General features: G+C 37.6%; 1 protein-coding gene across 3 annotated transcripts in view; it reads right to left on the bottom strand.

The window, feature by feature from the left end:
• Window positions 1–25,285, bottom strand: part of TARBP1 (TAR (HIV-1) RNA binding protein 1) — a 32,272-nt gene extending 6,987 nt beyond the window's left edge. For all 3 annotated transcript variants that reach the window (XM_064413818.1, XM_064413816.1, XM_064413817.1), the window contains exons 1-22: window positions 24,431–25,285; window positions 24,247–24,344; window positions 23,384–23,453; window positions 22,425–22,573; window positions 21,645–21,697; window positions 20,629–20,726; window positions 19,379–19,514; window positions 18,276–18,372; window positions 17,302–17,391; window positions 16,446–16,584; window positions 14,822–14,918; window positions 14,355–14,530; window positions 11,242–11,339; window positions 10,420–10,581; window positions 8,606–8,799; window positions 7,663–7,918; window positions 7,390–7,578; window positions 3,935–4,134; window positions 3,717–3,788; window positions 2,432–2,552; window positions 1,483–1,593; window positions 767–916 (exon numbers count right to left, since the gene is read on the bottom strand). In XM_064413818.1, coding sequence (XP_064269888.1) covers window positions 767–916; window positions 1,483–1,593; window positions 2,432–2,552; window positions 3,717–3,788; window positions 3,935–4,134; window positions 7,390–7,578; window positions 7,663–7,918; window positions 8,606–8,799; window positions 10,420–10,581; window positions 11,242–11,339; window positions 14,355–14,530; window positions 14,822–14,918; window positions 16,446–16,584; window positions 17,302–17,391; window positions 18,276–18,372; window positions 19,379–19,514; window positions 20,629–20,726; window positions 21,645–21,697; window positions 22,425–22,573; window positions 23,384–23,453; window positions 24,247–24,344; window positions 24,431–25,259 — 3,585 coding nt within the window. In that variant the 5' untranslated portion in view covers window positions 25,260–25,285. The remainder of the gene's footprint in view (window positions 1–766; window positions 917–1,482; window positions 1,594–2,431; window positions 2,553–3,716; window positions 3,789–3,934; window positions 4,135–7,389; window positions 7,579–7,662; window positions 7,919–8,605; window positions 8,800–10,419; window positions 10,582–11,241; window positions 11,340–14,354; window positions 14,531–14,821; window positions 14,919–16,445; window positions 16,585–17,301; window positions 17,392–18,275; window positions 18,373–19,378; window positions 19,515–20,628; window positions 20,727–21,644; window positions 21,698–22,424; window positions 22,574–23,383; window positions 23,454–24,246; window positions 24,345–24,430) is intronic.
• Between the last annotated feature and the right edge of the window lie 1,264 nt (window positions 25,286–26,549).

The following is a 26,549-nucleotide window of genomic DNA, read 5'->3' as shown; positions in this document are numbered from 1 at the left end:
CACACTGCAGTTGCACACTGAGCCACCTGCACTAAATGTATTCCTCAACACCAGGAGAGCCTCTGAAAATGCAATCTGTATTCCTTTCTCATAAATCTACGTGTTTGCTGCTTGCTCTGATGGTTTGAATGGGCTCACTGTGATTTAGTACATTTGTTATCAGCATGAAATCACTTTGATCCAACAAATTATCATCTGCTAAAAGGACAGTAAATTCCAACAGCTCGAGCTCTCCTCAGTCAACCCTTTCACAACTTTAGGGTATCATCACTCAAACCCTGCTTCAGTTCTAAAATCTCATTACAGGACTCCAGCGTGAGAGAAGCCTGTACTAAAAGCTGCAAATTGAATACGTATTATGCCAGTCATGTTCTCGCTGACAAAGAGGATGGGACAAAAAAGACAAAGGTGAGCTGTGGAAACCACAAGTAACTTGGACCTTCAGACCAGGATCTAGGGCATCCATGTGGTCCTGAAGGCTCTTATATTGGACTACTCTTGAACTCACTTTGCCAGCTCCACTCTGCCCAGAATAAAACATCATAAAAGGAAATCTCTTAACAGCAGGAATTGACTTTTCTGGCCATTTTTCGGTCGCAAATTTCTAAGTGTCTCAGATTATTGCTCAGACTCACAAGCTAAACTGCTCAGCAGCCCACTGCTTTCAAAGGAAGACTGGAACACACAAAAAATAAGGTATGGGGTGACAAACTGTACCCTCTTTGTTCAAATTACTCTTCAAATGAATGCCAAAGGTCTTACTTACATAGCAAAAGCAATCCCAAAATTTATCAAGGAATTGGGGATACTTATGTAGAGTCAAGATAACAATCCATTCTATGAAGTACTTCACAGATGCCTGATTATTACTGAATCCAGCCTGAAAAACTCTGTCAAGAGTTCCATGCAAAAAATTCTGAGAAAACAAAATCAGGCAATCCTTTAGTATATCATTAGAGTTATTTTCATGAAGCAAAAAAAATTAAATAAAATAACATTCTCACCTTTATCATAGGATTAGATATATTTTTCAAGATGCAAATGAAAACATTTTAAAACCATCTAATTTCTTCATTATACTTCTCAAATATTTTCTTATGAAGCAGCATTTGATGAAAGTAACACTTGTCAATTTCTTGACTGTTCATAAACTAGCAACGTTTTTACTAAATGAAAAGCTTTCAATCAGACAGTCAGCACAAACTTTTAGTTAGCTTTAACAGGAACAATGTGGCCTCCTAAAATTCACAAATCTAAGAATCAGTTTGCAGTGTCCTCTAGAAATGCATGATAAATCCATGACTTCAGACAAAGAATTAAACGACACAAAACTTCTACACATGGAACTTCCACATCAGCCACAGGTTACATGCCTTCTATACCCTGCTGTAATCTAATATATGCAGCTTGCATGACACCAAATTAGGTCTTGAAAGTAGGTACTTATTTATTTATTTAAAAATTAATAGTAAAGAGCAATACCTGGTTAAGCTTTGGGAGAAGAACTAAGAGTGTCTGCCATACCCGGTTTTTAATTCTATGCTGCAAAGAGTTTGCATAATAGCGTGTTCTAGATCTGGATACCAGTTCATCCTGAAAGAAAATTAAAAGGTTTACTGTGTATTCTTCCTTTAAATTTGAATACATGTAAATACACTTTTCTGTACTAAGAAAGCAGCATCTACTACACAGCTAGGATCAGCATTGAACATAAGCTTAGGAAAATATATTTACTTAATTTATTTAGAATTAAATTTTGAAGCTTATAATAATAATAATATAATATAATTAAATAATAAAGTAACTAATATCTACTAAAGCTACATTTCCCTTCTTGGTCGATCTCACAACACAAATATTAATCACTTCTCTGCAGTACTTAATTGAGAGGAATGAGGGGCCCACCCATTCCTAGTTCTTCAGAAAAGAAGGATTCAACAGTGCCAGAACGTATGGGTGATGTTGTAATAGCAGCTGCAGTCATTTACCACTGACTTTAGACTCCTGACAATGCATAAACAGCTATGATATAAACAAAAATTGGACCCCAACCTTCACCATTATTTCTATCTGTAAAGGTATTCTGAGGAGACAACAGCCCTCTCAATATAAGAGGTAGTCTGCAAGAGCTGAAGTGAAATGCAGTGCTTCAGAATGCAGCCTAAAGGAATATTCTTAATGGAACAATGGTTACAATCTGGATAATGTTCCAGGAAGCCAAAATATCCACTAAAAAGAGATAAATAAATCCAAAAGGCAATTTTTACTATTCTGGTTGAATTAACTTCTGTCTCACAATGAAGAAAGCCGTATTACTCAGCAAATCTAGAGAGGCTACACAAACATAAATGCATCCTGTTAGCTGTAAATATTTTGCATGTTACTAATTGTACTAACAGTGCATTTATATACCAAGAGAAATTAATTTTACCTTATCAAGTAATTTGATGAAAATGTCTTCCATAAACGTCTTATGCAAGGTATTTGATCCATCCAACCAGCACAGAAATTTAACAGCACAAATGCGAACGTAGTGATCATCTCGATTTGTGCTGTAAAATATTAATAAAAATAAAAATCAAACTCTACTTGTTTAGACAAAGATAATTCCTAAATTATAAAAAAGCACCAGATATAATCTGGAACATACAGCCATCAAGTTGAGACAATATGCAAATACCCAGAACTGGAATTTTAAAAACTGTTTGTCATTGGTGATGAAAAAAATGAGTTCACAACCTGACCCTGAGTCTATCTAGAATTCTTTATAACATGTATCTAGAGTTCTTCAGTAACATCTAGGTGTTTAAAAAACTTTTCTATAGAAAAAGCTGCATCAGAAAATTTTTGAAATTTTGTGCCTGTAAACTGTAAACTTTTTAACAACTAATCTATGCTTATGATTTGGTCAAGTATCTAATCCCAAACAACACGTCATTCCTGTTAGTTAAGTACAGACATCCAGCATAATTAATGGCAAGTGTAAAAGTCATGACATTATAGGCTGTGACAGCTGCAGAGCATCACAAAAAAAAAATATATGATTACCAAACAGCTCTTGAATACAGGAGTAGTGAACTTTTGCAGTAGATTTTTTTTAGAAGTTCAGGTTTTATAAACTACTAACATTTCTGAATACAAGGTGACAGAACTTTTTCTCTGACTTTCTTCCACTGAATAAAAATGGGAGTGAAACTATAAGAAAATTCAACAATCCAGTAGCAAACATCCTCATTTCAAAGGCAGGAGGTAGAGCCTTTGGGTAGTAGACACAAGAGAAGGGCTTGCAACCAATGTTAACAAGCCAAGCTCAAAATCTGGCTGCATTAAAACCTGAGTTTCTTAATTGTCTTTCTCACAATGACAAGGTATGTATTAGCTCAGCATCCTAAACAGCATTACTTTATTGAGGTGAGACAATGAGGAAGTAGTTATTTCAGCCACGGTCAGATTAACAAGTGAGATGTATTTTCCTGAAAATCCACTTTTCTACAGTTTGTATTTGAATTACGAATATAATGTGATGTACAACCCTTTTACCAGTATTTTAAAAGGTTATGAATATATTCCTTGTGGGTCCCTTCCAACTCATGATATCCTATGATGGTATGATAAGCAGCTGACTTCAAAATCAGCATCTTTCCTCTCAGAGCATCAACCAGGACAAAGACACAATTCACACCAAATTCTGTAAGATGTATACTTAAAAGCATTACCTTTCTGTAACAACATTTGCTGCACATTTTTCTCCAAGATTTTCTATGAAGGCATGCACATCCTGTATGTGTCTTCAGAGATGAAAGAAGACAAAGCAACAAAATTAGCAGAGTAACATACAAAATCAGTTTTCAGTTTTTCACTAGTCATCTTAAAGTTTAAAAGAAAAAAAACCCACAAAATTTTAAAATAGAAATCACAAATATTTTTTATATACCTTTGATCTTTCCTAAATACAGTTCCAAAGACACAAGCCTCAGTGATAAGTTCACTGTAATTTCCAGCATTTAAGAAAGCATTTGTCAAGGCACTTCTCTCATCAACAGTGGAAAATATCCAAGACTGACAACAATGACTAAGGACTACATTGAAGACTCCAGTCTTTGTAGTGGACAGATCTATGAGCTTGAAAATTATCTGAAAATAAGAAATAAAAGATTCAAAATCTAGTTTTCAGAAGCGCCAGATCCATTAGAATAAAATTGCAGTGATATCTGTTTTAATAGGTCTCACGGTCTTTTGCATCCTATCTCTGCCCAGGTTAATGCTGTCTTCAATCTATTTATAATTCCCTGATATAATAGCAGGTGAATGGGCAACAATTGGCCCAGTATATACTTGTAAACCAGAACTGATCTTCGTTTAAACAGATAAAATGCCAGATGCTTTAAACAAATCCCCTAGTAAGTGGAATAAATGAGCCAGGGTTTACTTCATGAGCACAAACCTAGTGTTTTAATCAATCCTTACCAATTTAAGAAAAAAAAATTAAACATGAAGCAAAATTTCTTACATAAGTTGCCATATCACTAGTTCTGTTCTTTAAGGAGGATTACATTCATGTCAAAGTTCATATTTAAGTTAAAGTGCAAAAGTGTCTTTGTACCATTTATTTTTTATTTTAAAGGAGGGGACATTTACCATATTTGAAACTGCTATCTAAAGCTTCTGCAAAAAGAGAAACAAAACAAAACAAGAAAAATTACTCCAAAATATTTCTTTCCCTTCCTAGGGTAAGTGCAAGAGTAAATTTCATTTACAAAGTAATTTATTTTTCCTAAGAAATTACAAGCATCTGGGAGAGGGTGGAGATGCAGAATGAACAGGTAAGGCTTTCTAAGAATTCCTTTTCAGACATCAGTTAGAGCTGTCCATGAAAATTGTTTTTCAGAAGGTGTAATAGCTCCTAATAGACAAAGCTGCTTTGCTTCCCTGCATTGAAATGACAGTTTTGATAATGTGACAATTCTTTGACAGTTATGCTGGTTTTTCAGAGAAAGTTGTTCTGAATTGCTAAGCATTAAAGCACCAAGAAGCTCATGAAGAACTTAAAACTGAAATACTGCAATGCAGTCTGAAGAAACACTTGCTGGAAAGAAAGCTCTACACTAGAAGCATGTGGGGTCTTTACCAAGAATTCAAACCTATTTTCCAGTGATAGGCATTGTAACTTTCCTAGTAATTCCAAAATTAAGTTATTGTTTCACCTGTAGGGAAGCAGCACAGCGTTTACTATGCATTTCTCAATCCTGAAATTTTTTTCAACTGTTTCACTAATACAGTAAAAGTTCAGCACACACAAAAGAAATTCAAGATATTTAAGTTCTGGCATAATTAACATAAGAATAATCACAAAGAAAAAAGAAGAGTGCAGCAGAAGAAATTAAGCTAAAGAACACAGTGCTCTGGGCACCTTCTGTGGAAGCCCTTCTCAGTATTACCATAGCACTAGCCCTTTTTTGACTCAAAAATACCCCTTTGTTCCACCCCTTCCAACTATCAAAAAGACCGAGTGCACTGTGGTAGACAAAATTTAAATTGTGCTTCTGTGACAAATGAGCATCAGGCAGGTCCATATTTTGTTCTCTTTAGCTACAACTACACAGCCATTGCACAGCGGGGCAATGGCAACAGGGACTGCTGAGGACTGGAATAAGAATATACATAAGTAGGCACTTGCTTGGGAACTTTATCTTCATTTTCTTATGAAGGGGCAGAAGGTGGCTCGACCAGATGCCCTTTGTTGAGTATAGGAGACCTTCATTAGCTCCTTGATGCCTGCTGTCATGGTATGTCCCACTGCAGACAATGGGATAGCTGTCACACAGACTCAACACTCTCAACATTGGCAAAACAAACCTTACATAATGCTTGAACTACTAATGCTGAAGTTAAGGTAGTAATTATAGGAATTTAACCAAGTTTTAAGATCAAGAAAAATAAAATATTAACTATAGCTCATTAGTTATTGCAACACTGAGCATACAATTAGCTGTTACAGATACTCATTAAAAGTAAAAGCGAACCAACTTCTACAACAGAAGAGAATTTACCATCTTTACATACATATCTTATTTTGACTTGGGTCCACAGGGAGACTACAAATGCAAAGTGTTTAAAATAGAGAATGGCAACATCCATTTGAAGCAAGTTTAAAAAAAAAAAAACAAAGAGAAAATAAATGGGGCTACATTTCAAGGTAATTAAGGCTAATATGGACATATCACAGCAGTTTTAAATAGATAGGAAGTGTCTATTTTTCTGTATTTTATTAAAAACCATTTTGGTGTGTCTGAGCTGAAAATAAATTTGAGACATTTGCTATTACTTACAATTATGAGTGTGACACCAGGACAGAGCTACTTATGGTGACTTCAAAGGAAAAGTGCAACCCCTCCTAGTGTGATTTTTGTGCTAAGGGGAAAGCAGCACATGTGGTACTGAATCTAAGCAGACAAATATACTGGTAGAAAATTCACAATGTATTACTGCCCTAGTTCAAGTCCTGCATTCACTGTGGACTGTTCTGCACAAATATTTAATTAATGCTTAGAGGGGAATAAAAAGAAAAAAATCCCCAAGAAAGATTATGTAAAAAGAAACAGCTAACAACTTTGCAGTGTATAAAACCAATAGGAACCAACATTCCAGTACTGCACACAGTTTTCTGGACTTAACCAAAAAAAGAACACCACGACACAGGCAACAACTCTTGCAGTTCTGGCAGCTGCATAAATCTTACAAAAGAAGAATAAAAATTGCATTTTTCTTCTTAAATCATGAAGCAGGCCTACCATGCAGTATTAAACTGAACTCTAGGGTGACTGTGTGTTTTTTGTTTTCTACACCTGGACCATCAGAGGAAAAGAAGCCTTTAAAGAAGCAGTAAAAATGCTTTATTCAATAGCATCTACAAAATTTTCAACTGTTCTAACTTTTCATCTAAGACAGTGTTTTCATAAAGAGTAAACTATTAGAAAAAGGCATAATTTTTCCAGACTATTAAAAGCTTATCAGAGTTCAGGTGTCAAATCCTAAACAAAATAGTCAAGAGGAAGAGGAGTTCTATTTTTATGTAAAAATAAAATAAATGAAAAAAACCTAATTTTACTGCATGCAGAAGATCCTGAACAGTCTAAAAGAACAAAGATGCAGTACTTTTCATTTTCTGTGCCACAAGATGAAACAGTGTATTTGTTTATCTTCAATCTTATGCTCAGGTCTTTTATCTTAACACTCTCAAACCTGGGCCTTTGCAGAAATGAAAAATTCACAACAATAGCTGAAGGGAAAATAAACCATAAAATACATTTCCACATCCAAACAAAATTTATGTTCCCTTCTCAAAAAAAAAAAAAAAAAAAAAAAAAGAGAAGAATTCTTGAAACTGACCTCTTTTATTTTGGTATATGCTTGACCTTTTGCACTTGCAGCAACAGCTAGAACCTCAGTATCAAAGATGAACTGAACAAAAGCTTTTAGATTGGCCCAAAATATTAGCTGTGTGTTGCTCAAAGAGGATATAATTTTCCAAGCCAAATCAAATGCTTCTATGCAGAGAGCCTCTGATGAGTCCAGAAGCTGTAAATAAAGATATAAGGAAGGGTTACATTTAACAAAAAAACCAACCAAAAACATTTAACACTGTGCAGGTCAATAGTTTACCTTGGGAACAAGGATTTTCATGCAGTCAAACACAGGTGAAACTTGGTCTGAAGGAAGAATAGATAGGGCTTCTAATGCAGACTGTAGAATTTCTTTTGACCTTTCAGCTGTAGACAGTGACATTACTGAAGTTTCTTCATTTCCTGGAGCCAGTGTTGCAAATGAATGTAAAACAAAACGGAGGCAAATCCACTGGTCACGAACGTAGCGTGCAACAATCTTCCCCCATCCTTGAGATGTTGTTTCTTCACATAAGCTGAGAAAAAAATACTTTTCTTAAATAAATATCGTGCTAAGTTTATCCTGCACATTCCTACTCCACCAGGGAGTGCTTAACTGTACAAACTCACTGCACTGCTTTAAGATGCTAAGATTTATACAATTCAAGGCAAGAGGGGACAAGTACATAGAAAAGAAATCTAAAAATTATGTTTTTTAAAAGAGAAAAATCAATTATTGGCTTAGTCAGTCTCATCAGTCAAATCCCTGTGAGAATATTCAGTGGAAACATCACTATGTGCTGGCTGTGGTTTTTTTGTTACCCAAGTATCTGGGTTTTGGCTCTCTGGCTTTCTCTGGGTTTCCCTTCCAAACAGTAAATAATTTACATTTAAACTTGCTTGTGTACATGTCATGGCTTTCTGCAGTGTATGTATCTATTTAATCTGGCCTAAGGGTAAGCAGTGTTCACAGATAGCTCTGGCTTCACAGAACTAGAGAGCTTAACAAAAGAACCTTTGATCTGATCAATTACGGCTGCTTTAATGTTCCAAAACCTGGATGTTAAGACAAAAAAGCAACTCAGTGAACAGTTTGTGTACAGAATTCTTCCTCTTTATCTTAGCAAGAAGTTGTCAAAGAACCGGAAAAGCCAACATCTTAACCACTGCTTCACATTAATCAAGTTTGTTCTAGAGAATTTCTGAGGCTTTAGCAGACATACCTATTTTTTTCTTCAATATAAGATGGCTTCTTTAATACTTCATTGAATTGAGAAAAGGAAACAAATTTCTTCAGAGCATCCACAGCAGGCAGAGATTCCAGGTGTGCTTTTAGCTCTCCATCCATTACCTCACACACAGCTGCCAGTGAAGCCATGCTAGCTACTCTTCTAATTTGTTCCTTAACCTTCGGCTCCTAAGCAAAACCAAACCATACGTGAACAAACACACACCAACTTCTCATGCAATATAAATAACCTACTAATAACGTGCTTCTAATAACCCTCCTCTTGGCATCACCACAGGCACCATAAGGTAGCAATTCTGCATCCTTCTACTTCTGCGTTTTCTTCCCCTGAGCCTAACTCAGCTTGGCTTGGGCTGGGCCAGCACAAACGCTCACCAGTTACAAGCACTGACAGAAACATAAACATTCCAAATTACAGTCCCTTGTCCATTAAGTGCAGGCAGCATGGCTGTGATGGAACTCTCCTGTCTTGCCAGGTAACATTCACACACACTGCTGGAGAGAAAGTAGAAGAAAAGATGTGGGTCCAGTTAATCAGAAACCCAACACAGTGGCTGAAATTTGGAATACCACACACTAGCTGCTCCAAGCACCCAAAAGATCACAACCATGCCATGGTTATTTTGTGTGATAAACACATATATTCATAACAAGCATGAAATTAAAAGTCTCATTAAAAAAAAAAAGCCAAGAAGCATATAATGCCTGTATAGTAAGAAAACCTTGATGTTATTTAAATATCTCCAAGTTACATTTGGCTATCTAGAGCACAGGGAAGACTTTTCTCATCTGCAGTTACTCAGCATTTTCTTCTTTCTTCTGAAACTGAAGAGGTACTTTATGTGCAGCTGAGGAAACCACCATGAAAATATAACTCCCCCAAATTCCAAATAAGTTGGTAAGTGCACACAGTAAATGCTAGAACCAGAAAATGTTTACTTTTAAACTACTGGAAAATGTATATAATTGACATAAATGATGGAAAGAAATAAAATTAAGTATTGTTCTTTAGTACTGTTCCCTTAAAACACAAACCTACTTAATCAAATACTTACTCTCTTTTAAGCTGTTAACTGTTCTTGAACAAAACTGTACCAAATAATAAGACCAAACTTTATATTGCCCAACAAATCTTAATTTAAATCTCCATTTTCATGGAAGTTATTAAAAACTGAAATTTTTTTTGAAAATTTATTTCAGATATAGGCTATAGATAGCCTACCACATAGGACTATGGGACAATCAACATAACTGTATGAAAATGCCAAAGCAATGCTGGGTTTTGGAGTTTCTTTTTCCTTCTATGTTCCAGGTTTGAAGTCAACAAACACAAAATATATTTTCATTTAATAGTTACTCAATCAGTAAGATTCGTTCATATTTGAGGAAAAAAGTCTTTGAGTACATGGTTCAAGATTAGAGTAAAAATTTTACTTTAGCTATACAGACTTCCAAATAATGCAATATAAAAAAACCCAAAGTACTAAAAACCTTAGCTATAAATATTATACATTCATATTACACTGCCAAATGTGTGTTAGGAAATATATATGCACATACTCATTCACCCAAACTATTATTTAATTTCACATTATATATATTATGCGTTATAAACATCACAATAGAAATAAGTAACTGTATGTTAATTTATTTTTATAGTAGGTCTATACAATTATTAATGCAGAATGAAAATTCTGCATATTAGTGGAATTATTAGCGTATGTTTTAATTACTACTTATTGGCTTGTTTTATGTTAATATTTATTGTTGTAAATAATGCTAAATTACCTTTTCAGAATTTCTCTCCTGAAGATTACGAATAGATGCATTTATCAGGGATGAAAGGAAATTCTTGACAGATGACATTTTCTTCCAGTTGACTTTCAAGCACAAATTCACTGTCTCTGGAATTAAAGCCAAGTACAGATCACAACGATCCAAGTCGCCAACCTAAAAGTGAGGAAACAACCACAATCCCAATCAGTGAGAGGAGGAAAGTTAAACTCAAAATCAGAAAGAAAACTACTGGTAACAATGATAGCAGAAGGAAAACTACAACTGTCATTGCAATTGAACAACTTTTAATTTTGGGGTTTGTTTGGGGGAGGTTATTAACTTCTAAATCTTTAAAACTGACTTTCAGATGCCATTCTCCTGATGCAACTCTAACTTTTGCTTTGCTTAAAAAGTCACAGGTTTCTTTGGGGTAGAAACTTAGAAAGCACTGGGCACAGCAATGAGCAAACAGTGTAAGATAGTCAAGTAAGATGATAATCAGGCTGAGTACTAAAAGCCCCCCAAAAAACTAACAACTTACCTCCACAGCTAAACTAGTCATGTATTAAGCAGTATATGATACTCAGGATTTCTTACTATATGATTTCTTTAGATTTAATAAGAAACAAGAAACACAGGCTACAGACACTAAACACTACTTCTGAAGACACTTCTTTTTTCCTTCTTACTGTGCCCGTTCAAAAAAGTTAACAAGTGTTTCTATGCAAATTGACTTTCTAGGTGTTCAAAGATTTTACAAGAACTTTAGGAACACTGGTAAATCAAACTAACAAGCAAAACCACACCAAAATAAGCCTCATAATCATTACTTACAGTGCTTAACTCATTGGCAGTAAGCCGTCGCAGAACAAATTCAAGAATACTCTCCACAGGTGTCACAAGTGATTTCCAGATAAAGAACAGTACTTCATCTGTGTGGAGGAAAAAAAAGTATATATACAGAAATACAATTCCCTTAAGAATTTTATTCTATCATGCAGATTTACTAATGTTACACAGTTATACAGTAACAGTACTCAAATACCTAAAAATAACTTGAAACACCTCTGTACTCTTTCACATTGTAAGCCATAAGGCTGAAAGAATCAAACCAGATTATATTATTTCCTGATATTCACAATGTATTAATGATCCAAAACCCACACAAGACCAGAAAACCACAGTCCAACTTTCCAATTTTTAATACACGCTTTTGTCCTACTCCTAACCCTCTGCACAAACAGCTTATTATTTAACTTAGTCTTTAATAAATACCAAAAGCTTTCATATCCAGCAATTAACTTTATGTGAGAAAAATATACTTTTTCATTCCTAATATTTATAGACTTGAAAACTGGTTTTGGGGGCTTGTTGATTGTTGGTCTGGTTTTCTGATGGTTAGGAAAAAATCAACTTTGGAAATACTGTAATCTTACAAGATTTTAGCCCAGTAGCTTCCAGGCTTAACATTGTAAGTGAAAATACAAAATCATGACAAAATGTGATATTGTCCACAAGAAAAGGCTAGGCTACCAAGTATACCACATGTACATAGCATTTCACAAACAAAGACACAAGCTTATACACAAGGGAGGTAGGTCACCCTTTAAAACATATTTAACCACAAACACTGCAGTCTGTGTTTCAAGGGTAAGGACTAGCTGAAAGCCAAGGAAATAACATCTCAGTATGAAAACAGAGTAAAATATTCTGCATAGCCACCTTGTTTTAAAAATACCAGTCATTAGTTTCAGTGTTCAGGAGAATTACCCAGCAGCTACAGCTGCTGTTTCTTTCTGGAGTTGACCCTAACACTTCATGTAGCAAAACTATTATTAAATGGAAGGCCTTCAGAAATTAAAAATATAAAGGGAAATATTCCCAGAAGTTCCAAATCCATATTGTACTTACTTTCAACATTCCCTACTAAAATGGCTCATTGGACTACACTTCTAATGCTTAAATTATTTAGAAACAACAGTTCAATTATGTCAGATTATCATCATGTTTCATCATGAGTCTCAAATCACTACAACATCTTCTGCAATTTATATACACAAAAACTTAAGATAAGCATGTTGGACATAAAACCCAATTCATTACCAGAGTCTCTGTGACACTAGCAAAAGATAATAATTACCAAAATCTTACTGTTTAAAATAATGAACTCTAACAACAGTTTAGACAGCAAGGACTGTAGAAGAATGCTGATGATTTCAGCATGCCTTTCAGGCATGTCTATCTCCATCAAAATATTCCTAAATAAAACACTTCCCACTTGTTATTATTTCTGTTTTACAAGGTTAAATTCCTTTATTACTCCCTACCATTTTACTGCTTTCCATTTGACAAACAGGACTTTTCACCTCCCATTTAATCAACATAGAAACATAACTCCAGTATTACACAGCAAATCTTCCCACCCCACACCTCAGTCAATTCACAGCTGCAGAAAAAAATATTTATTACTTGATTCTCCTGTGCAGAAGGAAGAAGCACAAAAACACTGTAGAAAATAATTTTAAGAAACGTAATCCTTGTTTAACATAAAACTACAATGCAATGCAGAAAGCCTCTCAAAAGACTGATGGTGAGCTGTACTGGAGCACTTCTAGGGACCTTCAAAAGGATGGGGACACTTCAGTGCCCAGCCTTGCCATACCTTTGGAACTCTGTTAGCAGAGCTCAACATGCCATGTCAGGTCTCAAAATTCCCACAGCAGGAGCAATCCATTGCAGGCACATTAGCAAGCACAAGAAACGAGGCACACGAAATTTATTATTGATACTAAAAAACAAGCATGTGCTTGCACATGTTTTGTAGGGTTCTGTTTCAGGCTTGTTCTATCCTTATGCTGTAGGCTAAATGCACACTGGTAGCTCAGTGGACACCTCTTCCAGTTTAGTTCATTTCAAGGAACCCACTTCACCAGTCAGAGACCATGCCCCAACATGAGCTTTAACAGCCTGCATCATTAGTGCTCAGTATTTCACACAAACAGCTAAAATTTAAGGGGGCAGGGGCTGCATCCAGCACTTGTTAAAATGAGGGTGGGCATTTATTTTGGGACTGCACTTAGACATGTATATGAAACCTGAACATACAACCTGAAACTATTTTTGTTACAAATAAGAGTCTAGATATGGAACCTCCTGACTCCAAAACTACTCTTCTATTCCATGTTATAAACACCCTGAAAAAAAATCCAAAAATAATCTGGGGGAGCAGAAACCAAACACCAAGATCCCTCCTATTCCCATTCAGCATCCAAACTCAATGAAAATAATACTGCAATTTTTCATTTGCTCTCAGGAAAAGCATTCAGGTCTATTCTGGTTACAAACTGACCAACTTCTCTCAAAAGGAGTAGTAAGGATTCCATAGTTTTTGTTCAAAATCCCCTGAAAGGTCTAAAAGTTAAAGCGCTCCATCTGTGGGGGACAACACTCCCAGAGAGACAGATCACCAGGCTTGTATTTCAGGAAGCACCTCTTGGCTAAGTCAACTCAGAAACCAGGATGTCCAGCAGGATCACTTTATGCACTCAGGGAAGACTCTGGCTGAACCTGTGGCATCTGAGCAGGTTAGGCTGGGTTTCTGTAGTTACTTCCTTCTGAAGTGTCTAAATGATTTACGGAATCCATTCATTTGCAAAGAATAGGCCTATAAATATTTGCAATACAGTCCCACTCTTCAAATTATAACTGATATGGACAATTGCTTTCTCAGAAGGCTTTCACATTCTCAATTCCCAGGCCTTAGGATACCTGTAAGATTGGACCCATAGCTCAAGTTTTATAACAGACATGCCAGATTGCCAACATTTACATTTACCACTTCTAGGCTAGTATTATCTTGACACTATAGGCATGAAACAGTGAAGTAGCTTAGCTGCAGTTCAGACTGTAATGAACAGAAGACACAGTAGACTGAAGATGTCACTAACCATCTTGCGTATTGGAACATTTTAACCAACGGGTCTGCAATAACTTCAAGAGAAGCTGAAGGCTTTTATCTGTTTTCAGTGTTGGTATGTAAGCATTACTGCCAAGTTTCATCAAGACATCCAGAAGAGGGTTCAAGAAAGCCTCTAGTTCAATCCACTCTATGTTGCTTTTTCCACTACACAAAAACAAAAATTAAAAAGAAAGTCTTCTTCTGAGTATCTGCCTTAAGTGCTGAAGTTACTTATGGAAATAAATAGGACACGTTTCCAAGACACTTAAGTATCTTTAGAATGTTACCCAGTATGTCTGCAGCAACAGCTGGACAAGGCCTAAGGAATGATCAGGCTGATGGAAAGTCTACAGAGAAAAGAGGACAGCTTCCCAGCTTCATCAGGCTTCACTGGATCCTTCAGGAGTGAGGGGGTTGAAAAAGACAGAAATGTAAAATAAGGTATTTCATACTTACCTGTATTTATTCTTCATCTGCTCCACGTCAGCAGCCAACAGAATCATTGTTGAGACAAGCTTAGCTTCAAACCAGTCAGGCATAAAGCAATTTTCTCCTGATTAAAGATATTTTAAGGTTTCCACAGTAACTAAAAAATACCTTTGCTTTAATTTCTAAAATTCTGGGTTTGTAACTTATAAAAATAAATTAATAGCACAAAAACAAATAATGCTAACTTAATATTACTACAATTTTTTTGTATTCTTTATCTAGATATAAATTAAACTCTAACACTATTGACCTTTATGCCCAAATAAATTTTAGGCAATATGTTATGTAGTATGATATATTATGTAGCAGTTCACAGAAGACTTTTCTGTTACTTTAAAAATATATTAGCATATTCAAATTAATTTAATGAAGAAAATAATTCCACTATACTTCATCTGAAACATCAGCTGTGATTTTGACCACAGAACTAACCACATAAAGAACCAGAACCATTCAGTAAAGAGGAAATAATAAAAAAACTAAGTTTATCTTTTTATCAATCTTTTATACTGAACATCATCATACTTATACAATGATTCTTAAATAGCAGTATGTAAGTTGGTTTCAGGGTTTTTTAACTGGTATGTTTCTGATTTTGGGAATTTAGAAAACAAAACACACTTGGGAGGTCCAATCCAAGCAGCTGGATGTGATTCTTTTTTTTTCGCCCCCTCTAAAGAGCTTCCTATTAGTTAAGATTCATATAAAACCCAAATTACAAACATCACTTTTTACAAGTGAAACGCAGATGCGTGCCATGGAATTGCAGATAATACAGACCAAGGACTAAACAAACATGTCAGGAAGGAGGTCTGCCAAAATTTTTAGCAAATTTACCCTGAAGCATCGAGAGAATTTGCTTATTACTTCTCTAAGACTAAGACAATCCAGTCAAGTTTCCTGGTTTGCAGGAAGTTTCTGAAGCTATTTATGATCAGCAAATTCTGACCTAGCTTTCTTATCTCCTCCATGTATAGTACTTAAAAGTGTTTAGTTTTGGCTTCTTGACAATATAAAGCTATATAAAATTCACCGTGACCGTGAATGCCACACAAAAAGTGTTTTGAAAAATCAATTTGCCATTCTTTTCAATGTGTCTGAAAGACACTAAGCTGACACTGTAAATAATTCAAAATGGAGCAGTGAACAAGGAAGGCCCTTTTCCCTCTATAAAATTCCTGATCATTTTACAAAGCTCTGCTAAGAAAGGTGACAGAATCTGTGTGGGCTCACACTCCCTTGTGCTTTGCTCTGCCCCCTGCATTCAAGAATTTTCAGACACCATCAAAAGAGTGACAAAATAAATCTAATGGATAAGCATCAGGGCAGCATTAAAACTGAATATTAAGACTTAATGTTCAGTTAATACTGCAGGACTTTAACTTATGGAGAAAAGGAAACAAATATAAATTTTATTTATGGAATTAAAAAATAAGGTTCAAACTTAAGAATTGTGAATACACAGGTAGGGTAGAACTTGAACAGGTGCAATATTAAAAAAATATTTTTTTCTAAAATCCAAGGGAATGTTGTAAATTTTTTCAAAATTCTCTTTAAAATAGTGGTTTTTATTAATACACATTTAACTTACTTTCAGATGCAGGTGTCTTAAGGTACTCTCCCACAAGACTGTGCACATATTGACATAATGATGATGTCTCCTGACGTTCAAAATCAGAGGTTACAGACTTCCTGAAGCACCTGTCATTCACTTGCAACCAACTGCAAAGCTGAATGAAGAACAGTGTGTTACTCCTTGAGCATATCTGCTGATGTCCTTGTGCACTGACACCACTGATTTAACAGCAGCACACCAGAGCACTGCTAAACACAAACTCTCACATCAGCAAACCCACACACTGCAAGAGGCGCCCACCAGAGCTACCTCGAGCCTTAGCAGACTATTCCCTTCTCACTACACACAGAAAAGTGCTCTTCCAGAGGCTAGCTCAGAGCACCCCCCAAAAGTCAGTGATACCAATATAGGAAAAACAACAACTCTTAAAATTAGGTAACACTGGTAAAAATTCCCCTATGTCAAAAGGGTTTCTTCCAACCAAGTGTTATCTAGCGAGACCAACTCTTTTTTTTAACTTGTATGCCAAAAATGAATGGAGCAGATGAAATGTACAATATACATGACAAGAAGTCACCATGCAAAAATCACTTTATCATTATATATGGCTGTACAAGTAACCAAAAGTTGTGGCTACATGATCAGCTGGCTCTAGTATATACTACATAAAAAATTATTTCATCTTTGAACTTTCATTCACAGTATTTTACATCTTGCAAAGACACAAAATACATATCCTGTGAATATTTACAATTTACAATATCACTCTACATGGTATGCACATTTTTTCCTTTGAGATTATCCTGCCAGTGATATTATTATTTCTACCATTGATGGCTTTGATGAACAGAAAACCACTTTCAGTTCTCACCTCTGTCCATAACAAAGTATCTCTCCTTAGGGACTCCTCTGGTCTAAGGGACAGAAGAAAGCTTGAAACTTCTGGGAAGGACACCTTCTCCTGAAGAAATTAATCAAGACACAATAGCTGCCAACAAGATATACAACATATAATACCTATATGACAACTCAAGAAGTTTGCTTTTATCTGGCAAGTTTCAGTAGAAGAAATTTACTTTTTCCTTTTCGTGATTCAGACTCATTTCTGCCTCTTTGGGACCAACTTATCAGTACCAAGGAACAAAACTTAATTTTCCCAAGTATTAAAGTCTATCTGAAAATAAATGAATGACTGTAAGAACAGTGCTATTCACTGATGACACTTTTTAAATAAATGTAGGTAAATGATTAAGAGTCACTCATAAGTACTACTTCTGCATTTCTAGAGAGAAATTCAGACAGGTTTATAGCCATAGCAGACAACATGGAAGATGGAAGACTACTTATTTACAAAGCTAGCTACAAACCAAACAAAACATGAATACTTTGACTACTGAATAAGTACAGCCCTGCTATTTCAGCACTAACAGTTGTTTTATCATTCTGGTATCACGAATACTTTTATTATTAGGAACCACAGGAAAGTCTATTTAGTTTCTATCTGTTAAAACCTGAGTTTATATATGGATAAACTGGATAAGTGGATATGGAATAATATCCTGTTACACTAACTACCACGTGAAAACCCTACAATAAAACATCAACTAATAAAAACTAATGAAAAAGAATATTTCTGATGGAAAAACAAAGGTAACAGAAGCATACCATACTTATATAGCACAATTTAAACAGTCACTAAAAAAATTTCCAAATCCAGCAATATCAGTATAAATACTGTATTTAGCAATTTTTGAATACTGTTGGCCCTGGAAAAGTGTCGCTGTGTTTCTAGAACATCAAGGAAAAAGAAAAAGCAAAAAATAAAACACAAAGCCCCAAACTGACCACATCTGTCAAATGCATAGTTGTTTGAAGAAGATAGCACTGAGCAGCTCCACGCAACAAAATCTGATGTGTAATCATAGTGCACTGGAGGACATCTCTGCAAAGAGGAAAAATACACACTGTGTAAATCACACACTTAAAATTGTAAATGTTTTCATGTATTTTCTAATTATTAACCATTTTAAAAACATTAGATTGCATGTAACGGACATATTCTATTAAGTGTGGCACAAATACTGCCTGATCAGACCACAAACAATCCAGAACCAAGATTACTGTCAAATGTACTTTCAAAAACTGATAATAAAAATTGGATAAGCATAAAGCTAAAAAAACCAAAAAGGGGGAGGAGAAAACAAAAACTAAAGGAACAATCCCCATGATCACACCAGTTCAGACTGGTAATTTAATATCAGCATTTCTATCTGTAACAAGTTACAATGTTTGCCATCAAAATCTCACTCAAAAAACTGAAAGAAACTTTCACTGATCTCTTCATCATCAAAGGCATGCCCAACATCTTTTTTTTCTCTCTGTGAACTGCTTCTATTCAATATTCCTTCAACCACCAGTAAGATTTTATTTAAATGCTCCAATTGGATTAAATTGGAATGACAACTGATTTTTAGTGGCTCTAGGAGGTGAAAGCAGACACTTAGGAAATATCAGTGTGATTAAGGTCCATAGTGAGGCCAAGAACTTTTACCTAGACTTTTATTTAAAAATCTTTCCCTTTCCAGCATTGTGGGCTGTCCCCTGATATAGCCTCAATTGCTATTAAACCAGGCTGTAATGTAACTAGAAAAAAATTCTGATATATATCAACCAGGGAGACCAGGGAAAAATTATTCTAAGAAAGGAGAAACTATGAAGATCTAAACTACAAAATCTCAGGGTTATTTAACTTCATACAGAGATACAAATACACTGGTTCTTGAATTGCTTTCCTCTGCAAATCAGACATGAAGGAGACAGAACCTTATATTCCCAGGCATAACCATCCCTTCAGAAGTAACAAACATGAATCTAATTCTGGCTCTCCAGACTGTCAGCACATTTCCTTGGAAGAAGGCTGTAAGAACACAATGCAGCATATATTTTACCTTAAAGCATGAAGTCCTTCAGCACCAAGTACTTTACATGCGGGGATAGATGCCAAAGCCATAGAAAGAAACAAAATAGGAACAGCACACCAATGCCTACTTGTCATCTTCTGAATAAATTTTAACAGGAAGCTACCTTAAAATAAAAGTAAAGAAAAGAACCCTGAGTGATTTTGTGCTCTCCAATGCTTTTAAATAACATGAACTGCAGCAGAAGAGTGTTATTGTAATTTCTGACAATTAAATGAAAGGTAACAGAGTAATTTCCTAATTATTTCAATTTTAAAAAATTACATTCCAAAGAAGTCTGTCAGTAAGGTGACAAGATTCAGAGACAAACAGAAATAAACCTAATTTTGACTTTGCTCATCTGCACTGATCACCATGTTCAGGAATGGAATTTTAACTCTATTGTTCTGAGTAATAAACAATACCTTTTTTAAGTTGCTATTGAGTTTGTGATATGACTGACCATAGTGATTCAACCAGTTAAATGGATGCTGGATGGGCAGAGCAATCTCAACAAGCCACCACATTCACAGTTTATGGAAGCAGGCTACCCATTTTAGGATTCCCCACCATAGCCCCCTGTTTAGTGAAAAATACATGCCTTGGGACAGGGCAGAGAAACAGGGCATCTATGGCATCACAAATATACACCAGGATATCTCTGTACACATAGGGTGCTGCAGAGAGCTGATTCCACCCTGATTTGACCCAACTAGACCAGGTATTAACTTCTGGTCACCTTCATTTTAGCATACACTAGCATCAAAATTTGGAACAGCCCCAGAAATCTTCCTCCGCCCAACCTCATAATGAAAGAATCCTTACTGTGTTTTAGCTCTTGCTCTAGCCCTTTTGGATGTGTCACTACACAAGTCATGACTAAAAAAGTCTGGCAGATAAAGAAAAAAGAATCTCCAAGTACTGTACTGTTCACTTCAGATCTTAGGAGCTTGTTTGGACTTTTTATTTTTCCATTAACAAAAAACAAATCTGTTTCATTTTGCCACTAGAACAATTCTGTAGCTTTGTACTGCAAGATACCTTAAAGTTCCTGAGGACCTTTTCTCTGAAAACTCCACTGTTAAGACAATTATTCATTTTTTCTTTTAAGACCTTTACTTTAATTACTTTCCCTTAATTCCTTTACTCTTATGTGAGTAAACACTCACATAACATGCCAAAAGCAGCTCCATAGTTTTTATTTGGTGTCCTTATTTAAAAAAGATAAAGGTGAAACATACCTTTTTCTTCTTCTGGAAGAAGTGTGAGATAAGTAGCCAAAAACTTCTGTAACCTCATTCCCAAAGGAGGACAGGCTCCTATTGATTGACCCGGTGTCCTGTTGGGTTTTAAAACATTAATTACACAACTGGCATGTTAACAGCTTCAGGATTAGATGTAACAGATTTAATCTAAAATCTAACAGATTTCAAATGTTTAGAATTGCCTCTAAACAAAAACAAATGTCATTCAGTGACACTTCATGAGACCACAAGAGACAACCTATGCCTCATGAGAAGTCTCAGGATCCTGGCTATTAAGGATGAGCATCAGTCAAGAGATTCTGTGGCTTTCCCTCAGCTTGATATTAACTGCAGCAACTTTGTATATTCTTGGTATACTCAAACATGCATCCTCCTCTACACATGCCAACATATTCCACCAGAAATACAGAGCTAAGAGAGAAGACTAAGATTATGAAGTATTGATTCAACACAGCTCTAACATACTGAAACATCTGGCATTTGCTTCACCTTCTGAATTCCCATCTGTACATGTCCATGGAAAAGTACTGCAGACTGAGAAGAGAAATGCTTAAGCTGCAAAGCTCACATTTGTCCTGCCATGTTTAGTTGAAACAGCCTATTTTGACTACACTTTATCCATAATCACCTAATCCAAACTATCACCAGTGAGAGTCAGTTTTATCCCCCCAACAATGAACTTATTAATCCACTGAACTCTTTGTTTCATGGGCTTCCCCCACCAGATCAAGACTGCGACCATCAATTTGACCAAGGAGCATTGAAAATTGCAAAAATCAAGTCTTGTCACTAGATCCATACTTCATTTGTTCACAGCCACCCATCTTTCCTGAAAAACTCTCCCTGCCACTAAGTTTAGCAGCACCATTTTTTATTAATGTGTTTTCCTTTGGCTAGGATTTCACCAACATACTTAAGCCAGCATTATTAGAACACATTTGCAGCAATCAATAAATTAAATAAATAACTGATTAATTAAGCCAGTGGTTTACCTGCTGTAGAGGGAACTTTCTGAGAGGGCATCCATCAGTGGTCCAATAACAAACTGAAAAAAAGAAACAAGAACAACGGTGAAATGTACAGTTCCAAGGCACTGTTACATAGAAGTTAACCAGACTTATTTCACCACATTTTACAGCACAGAGCCAGAAATTCAAGAATAGTCTTGTTAGTGGCAAATAGTAGAAACAAAAAGAGGAAGAAACTAAAGAGAAGGGGGACCAGGAGAGTAAACAAGAAAAGAGATTTTTCCACTAAATACATTTTACAGAGTATTGTGAAAGATGCAGGCAAATAAGAAATCCTTTTGGGAAACAGACAGAGAAAATAGATTTAAACATGAAATAGAAGAATGACAAAGAGCCAGCACAGCTAAAAAGACTTAGGGTGCATAGTAAGTTTGACTATTTCAAGTTACCCATCAAGAGGCTGACTTAATTTGAATAAATCAGGAATATTAACCTCTGAGGGGAATGCTCCTATGAAGTTTAAATAGTATAATGTACATCATCCCTTACTAAAGTGTAGGCTGGTTGGACAGACAATACACATATAACAGTAACCAAAAAAAAAACCTTTAAGCTTTAACATTTCTTCCCACACAGATAATATTTTAAAGTGTGGGTATTTATTTATATTTATGGATACAGTAATACACTGATTATGCTACAGAGCCAGAATTTGTCAATTTCCAACTACTGAAGCAATTAGAGTCAAGACTGTTACAAATCAGAACATTTGTTTCCTGTGGCAAGTAACAGTAACACCCTTACCTCTGAGAAACCAAGCGAATTCGGAAGACGCTTTGTTTCATAAAGCTCCAGAAAATGAAGAATTCCTTCTTTTGTCAATGTTTTATTCTCACTCTCAAACATTCGTCTGTAAATGCACACATGCCACGAGGGGTGAAACAGCCAACAACCTGTTCACAAAAAAGAAATTCTTCTAAACTGACACAAAAATGACAGTGACACACTAACACATAACATACTGACATTCTGGACAATGTTATAGTCTATTCACATTTCAGAAAAGTGACTACAGCTATTAGTTTTATAAAAACACCCTGCTAAATCTAACTTACAAATTATCACAGTTTTCCAAAGTTACTCTCTACTTTATCTGTTACAAATTAAATTACTAAAAAGTGCCACATCCTTCTTCCTGCAACTCTATTTATACCAATGTATTTACCCACAAAAAATATCACATTAATTTCCACTTTACAAATCTCTAACACCTTGCACTACCTAATTACATGTGCTCATATGCCCTAGACACACTGTCTCAGCACTCACTTAATTTATCCTCTCCCCACTTCTAACAAATTAAGTTGGGGGATTTTTCCCATTTTAAAAAGTTGTGCAGGTGAATTGTCTCCTACAACCCCAAAAATCCCTGGCTTTATTTTCACATTATCTTAAGTCAGTGGGAAATGACCATTTATTTGGATTTCCTGACAGAAAAATAGTATTTCAAGACAATATAGAAAGCAATAAATATATGCTAGGATTTCTTCTCAGAGCAGAGTGGCCACTGCCTATGCATGTTTGCCAATCAACCTGTATATAAAGTAAACCCACAAAAACTGGAACAGCCACCCAGAAAACACCTAATTTGAGAAACAAAACATTACAGAAAGCTGCTACTGAAACAGAAGAAGAAAACAGAGAAGTGTGATAACTTAACTGACTAATATTTAAGAAGTTAAGTAGAAAAAGTTCCATCTTACCTTTATCCACTGATATGGCAAGCTCATATAAACTGTTTAGTTTTGGTAATACTGGCTTTATGACGTGGATCTGAAATGCAAATAAGGTATAAATAGTTTTTATCTCAAACCCAGGAGCTGTCAGTTACTCGGACTAGAATTTACAATCAATAGTATTAAAATAGCAATTGACAATAAAAGTACATTAAAAAAACCTGCAAAGCCTATGGTACGCAGTCACAGTTTAGCACTGAGAAAAACTTCAATGATACCATATTTTTTAAAAAAATACTTACTAATAACCACTTTATTCCTCAGAATTAAAACAGCACATCTAAAATTAAACATTTAATTTAACAGTATCTCAGTTACAGGACATAATCATGTACAAACAACATAAAATAACTACATGGAGTTGGGCACACTACTAACAGTTAACACCACAATACTGTACAATTATGGAAGCCTCAAGTCATCAGGAATCTTTCTGCCAAGTACACTGGACTCACAGAACGTTTTTAACCCAAGGTACTTTACCATACAGAGTCTGCTCTGCCAAAGAGGTACTAACTAAGTGCAGTCACCAGATTTTTCACTAAGCTGGTTACCCTGGTCTTGCAATTACCTGCACTCCAGGTTTCTGTCACTGCATTATCCAGATGCATTCCAATGACAGAGAACAGCTCTGAATTTACTCCCAATGAACGACACATACTGTCCTTTAAGTATTTAAGAGTTGAAACAGAAGTAGTCCAGCTAATGCTAACTTAGACATTCTCAATCATCAAAACTAGAAATGCTGTGCCCTACACAAACCTTCACACATGCCACAAGAGAGGCAGCACGTCTGCCTAGAGTGGGTACAGATTTTACAGCGCTCCTACCTGGTTTCCTTCCAAAGTTTCCATTATCAAAATGTAAGTTTCCCAAAACTGCAGGAGTTGCTCGTTCTTCTCAGCAGACCACCAAAACAGACTCGATTCTGAGGAAAAAAGACAAGCACACGGGTTTCTCGCGGCCCCGCACGCCGTGCCTCTCCCGCCTCCCTCCCGCCCGGCCCCGCCGTACCGTGCGCGCCGTCCGGGGGGCAGCGCAGCTCGGCGCGCTGCGCGCCGCTCAGGTCCAGCGCTCGCTTCAGCAGGTAGCGGGCCCGCTTGCGGCACAGCCCGTCCCGCTCCGTCAGGCCCTCCTGCACCAGCCGCCAGAACCGCGGGCACAGCCGCGCGTCCAGCCCCGGCGCCGCGGGGCCCCGCGGCAGCAGCGCGTCCGCCAAGGCGCTCAGCGCCAGCAGCGCCCGCCCGGCCCGCGGCGCCGCGCCCGCGCCCAGCAGCCCCTCCCAGACGCGCGGCAGCGCCGCGCCGTTCGCGCCCAGCGCCGGCAGCAGCCGCCCGGCCACCAGCGCCGCCGCCGCCTCGCCCTCGCCCTCCTCCCGCAGCAGCGCCAGCGCCGCCGCCGCGCAGCGCGACAGCAGCTCCGGCTCCTCCAGCCGCGGCGCCGCCGCCACCAGCGCCTCCACCGCCGCCTCCTCCGCGGCCGCCCCGCCGCCCGCCGCCAGCTCGGCCAGCGCGTCGCGGGCGAGGCGCGCTGCCAGCGGCGCCCCGCAGAGCTGCACGCAGTGCCGCAGCGCGCCCCGCGCCGCCCGCGCCCGCTCCCCGCTCCCCGCCGCGCCCTCCCCGCCCCGCAGCAGCGGCCGGCACCGCTCCAGCGCCACCTCCCAGGCCGCCCGCCGCAGCGCCTCCGCCTCGGCCGCCGCCGCCGGGCCGCCCGCCGCCAGGCGCTGCAGCAGCAGGCGCAGCGCCTCCGCCCGCTCGGCGGAGAGCGGCGCGCTGAGCGCCCGCAGCAGCGCGGCGCGGTCCCCGCAGCGGGACAGCAGCGTGTCCGCCAGCACCACCTCCATCGCGCGGGGACAGGCGCAGGAGGAGCGGCGGCTGCGCAGGCGGGGGCGGGCGGGGCCCTCGAGGGGCGGCGGGAGGCGAAAACACCGTGTGATTGACTGCTTTGGCTGTGTGCGTGTGCCTTTCACATATTCTACATCTTTAGGTCATAACCCGCCTTCCTGAGCGTTCCCAGCCGGGGTGGCTGCTAAGCACATCCTGGCCCAGCACGGGAGGCATAATAGATATATCCCAGGTGCTTGAGGGGGAGAAGTTCCTCTCTCTCTACTCTTCATACGCATTACAACGCAAGATCAGGCAGCAGTGGTACACAAAATGCCCAGTTTTCCCACCTGTCATATTTGTTCTAACCATTTATGCCAAAATAAGTTGCTGAACAGTTCACTGTTCTCATCAGAGCGTACCATAGCTTTGCCTGAGTGCCTTGTGTCTGCCTCAGGTCAGAGGCATTCCTGGATGCTGGAAGGGGACAAGTCACCAGCACTGAGGCCAGAGAACAACTCCTGTGCAGTTCAGTGCACTGGTGTTGCCAAAGCCTAACTCAGAAAATCAAGCTGATTTCCAGTAAGTGTAAATTCAGCACGGCAGATTACAATTCCCGTGAAAAAGAAACTTAGAGATCTGCACGTCAAAAATGGTGCTGGACCACTCTCCTAGAAGATGTGGTCACAGAAAAAGGCAAACCTGGAACCTTCTGTGAAAGCAATGGATAGCAAATTCCTGGCACAGCACAATGTGCTTTCTAATGGGTGTGGGCATTACTTTGGCCAAGATGTAGCTGCTTAGAGCCTAATGAACAAGAAAGGCTTATTGCAAGTTTTCCAAGTGAGGTTCCACTTAATCACTCCTCTCCAAATGACATGAGTAGTCTCTCCTTTTCCTGGCTATCCATTTTCTCCAAACATTTTTAAATTTTTTTTTTTATCTTTGAGATTCTACTGATTGCAAAGTCACTGAATTTTCTTACTAGATTTGAGCCTGTAGTGTGACTATATATGCAATATATTCTGGAAAGAGAAGGCGGAAATTAATTCCTTTAAACCCTCCGGCTAAAATGGTTTCCATGTGCCTTACCACTCTGTGTGTGTTCTGTTACACATAAATTATAGAATCTAGTAAAAGCTCAAGAAAACACTTCAAATTATACATTTTACTCAAATGTAAAGTAAAACTTGGTACTTTGTTTCACACACACAGAAACATGTTTCATAGGAGGAATTGTTACAATGTGGTTTAGTAAATAGGATGCTTGCAGTTGAAATCTCTTACATCCCATAATATATTTTGTTTTT

This window comes from Passer domesticus, chromosome 3 (genome assembly GCF_036417665.1).
Source record: "Passer domesticus isolate bPasDom1 chromosome 3, bPasDom1.hap1, whole genome shotgun sequence".
In the NCBI taxonomy this organism is placed as follows: Eukaryota; Metazoa; Chordata; class Aves; order Passeriformes; family Passeridae; genus Passer; species Passer domesticus.
Note: the sequence above shows the minus strand (reverse complement) of the source record. Positions and strands in the feature narration are given on the sequence as shown.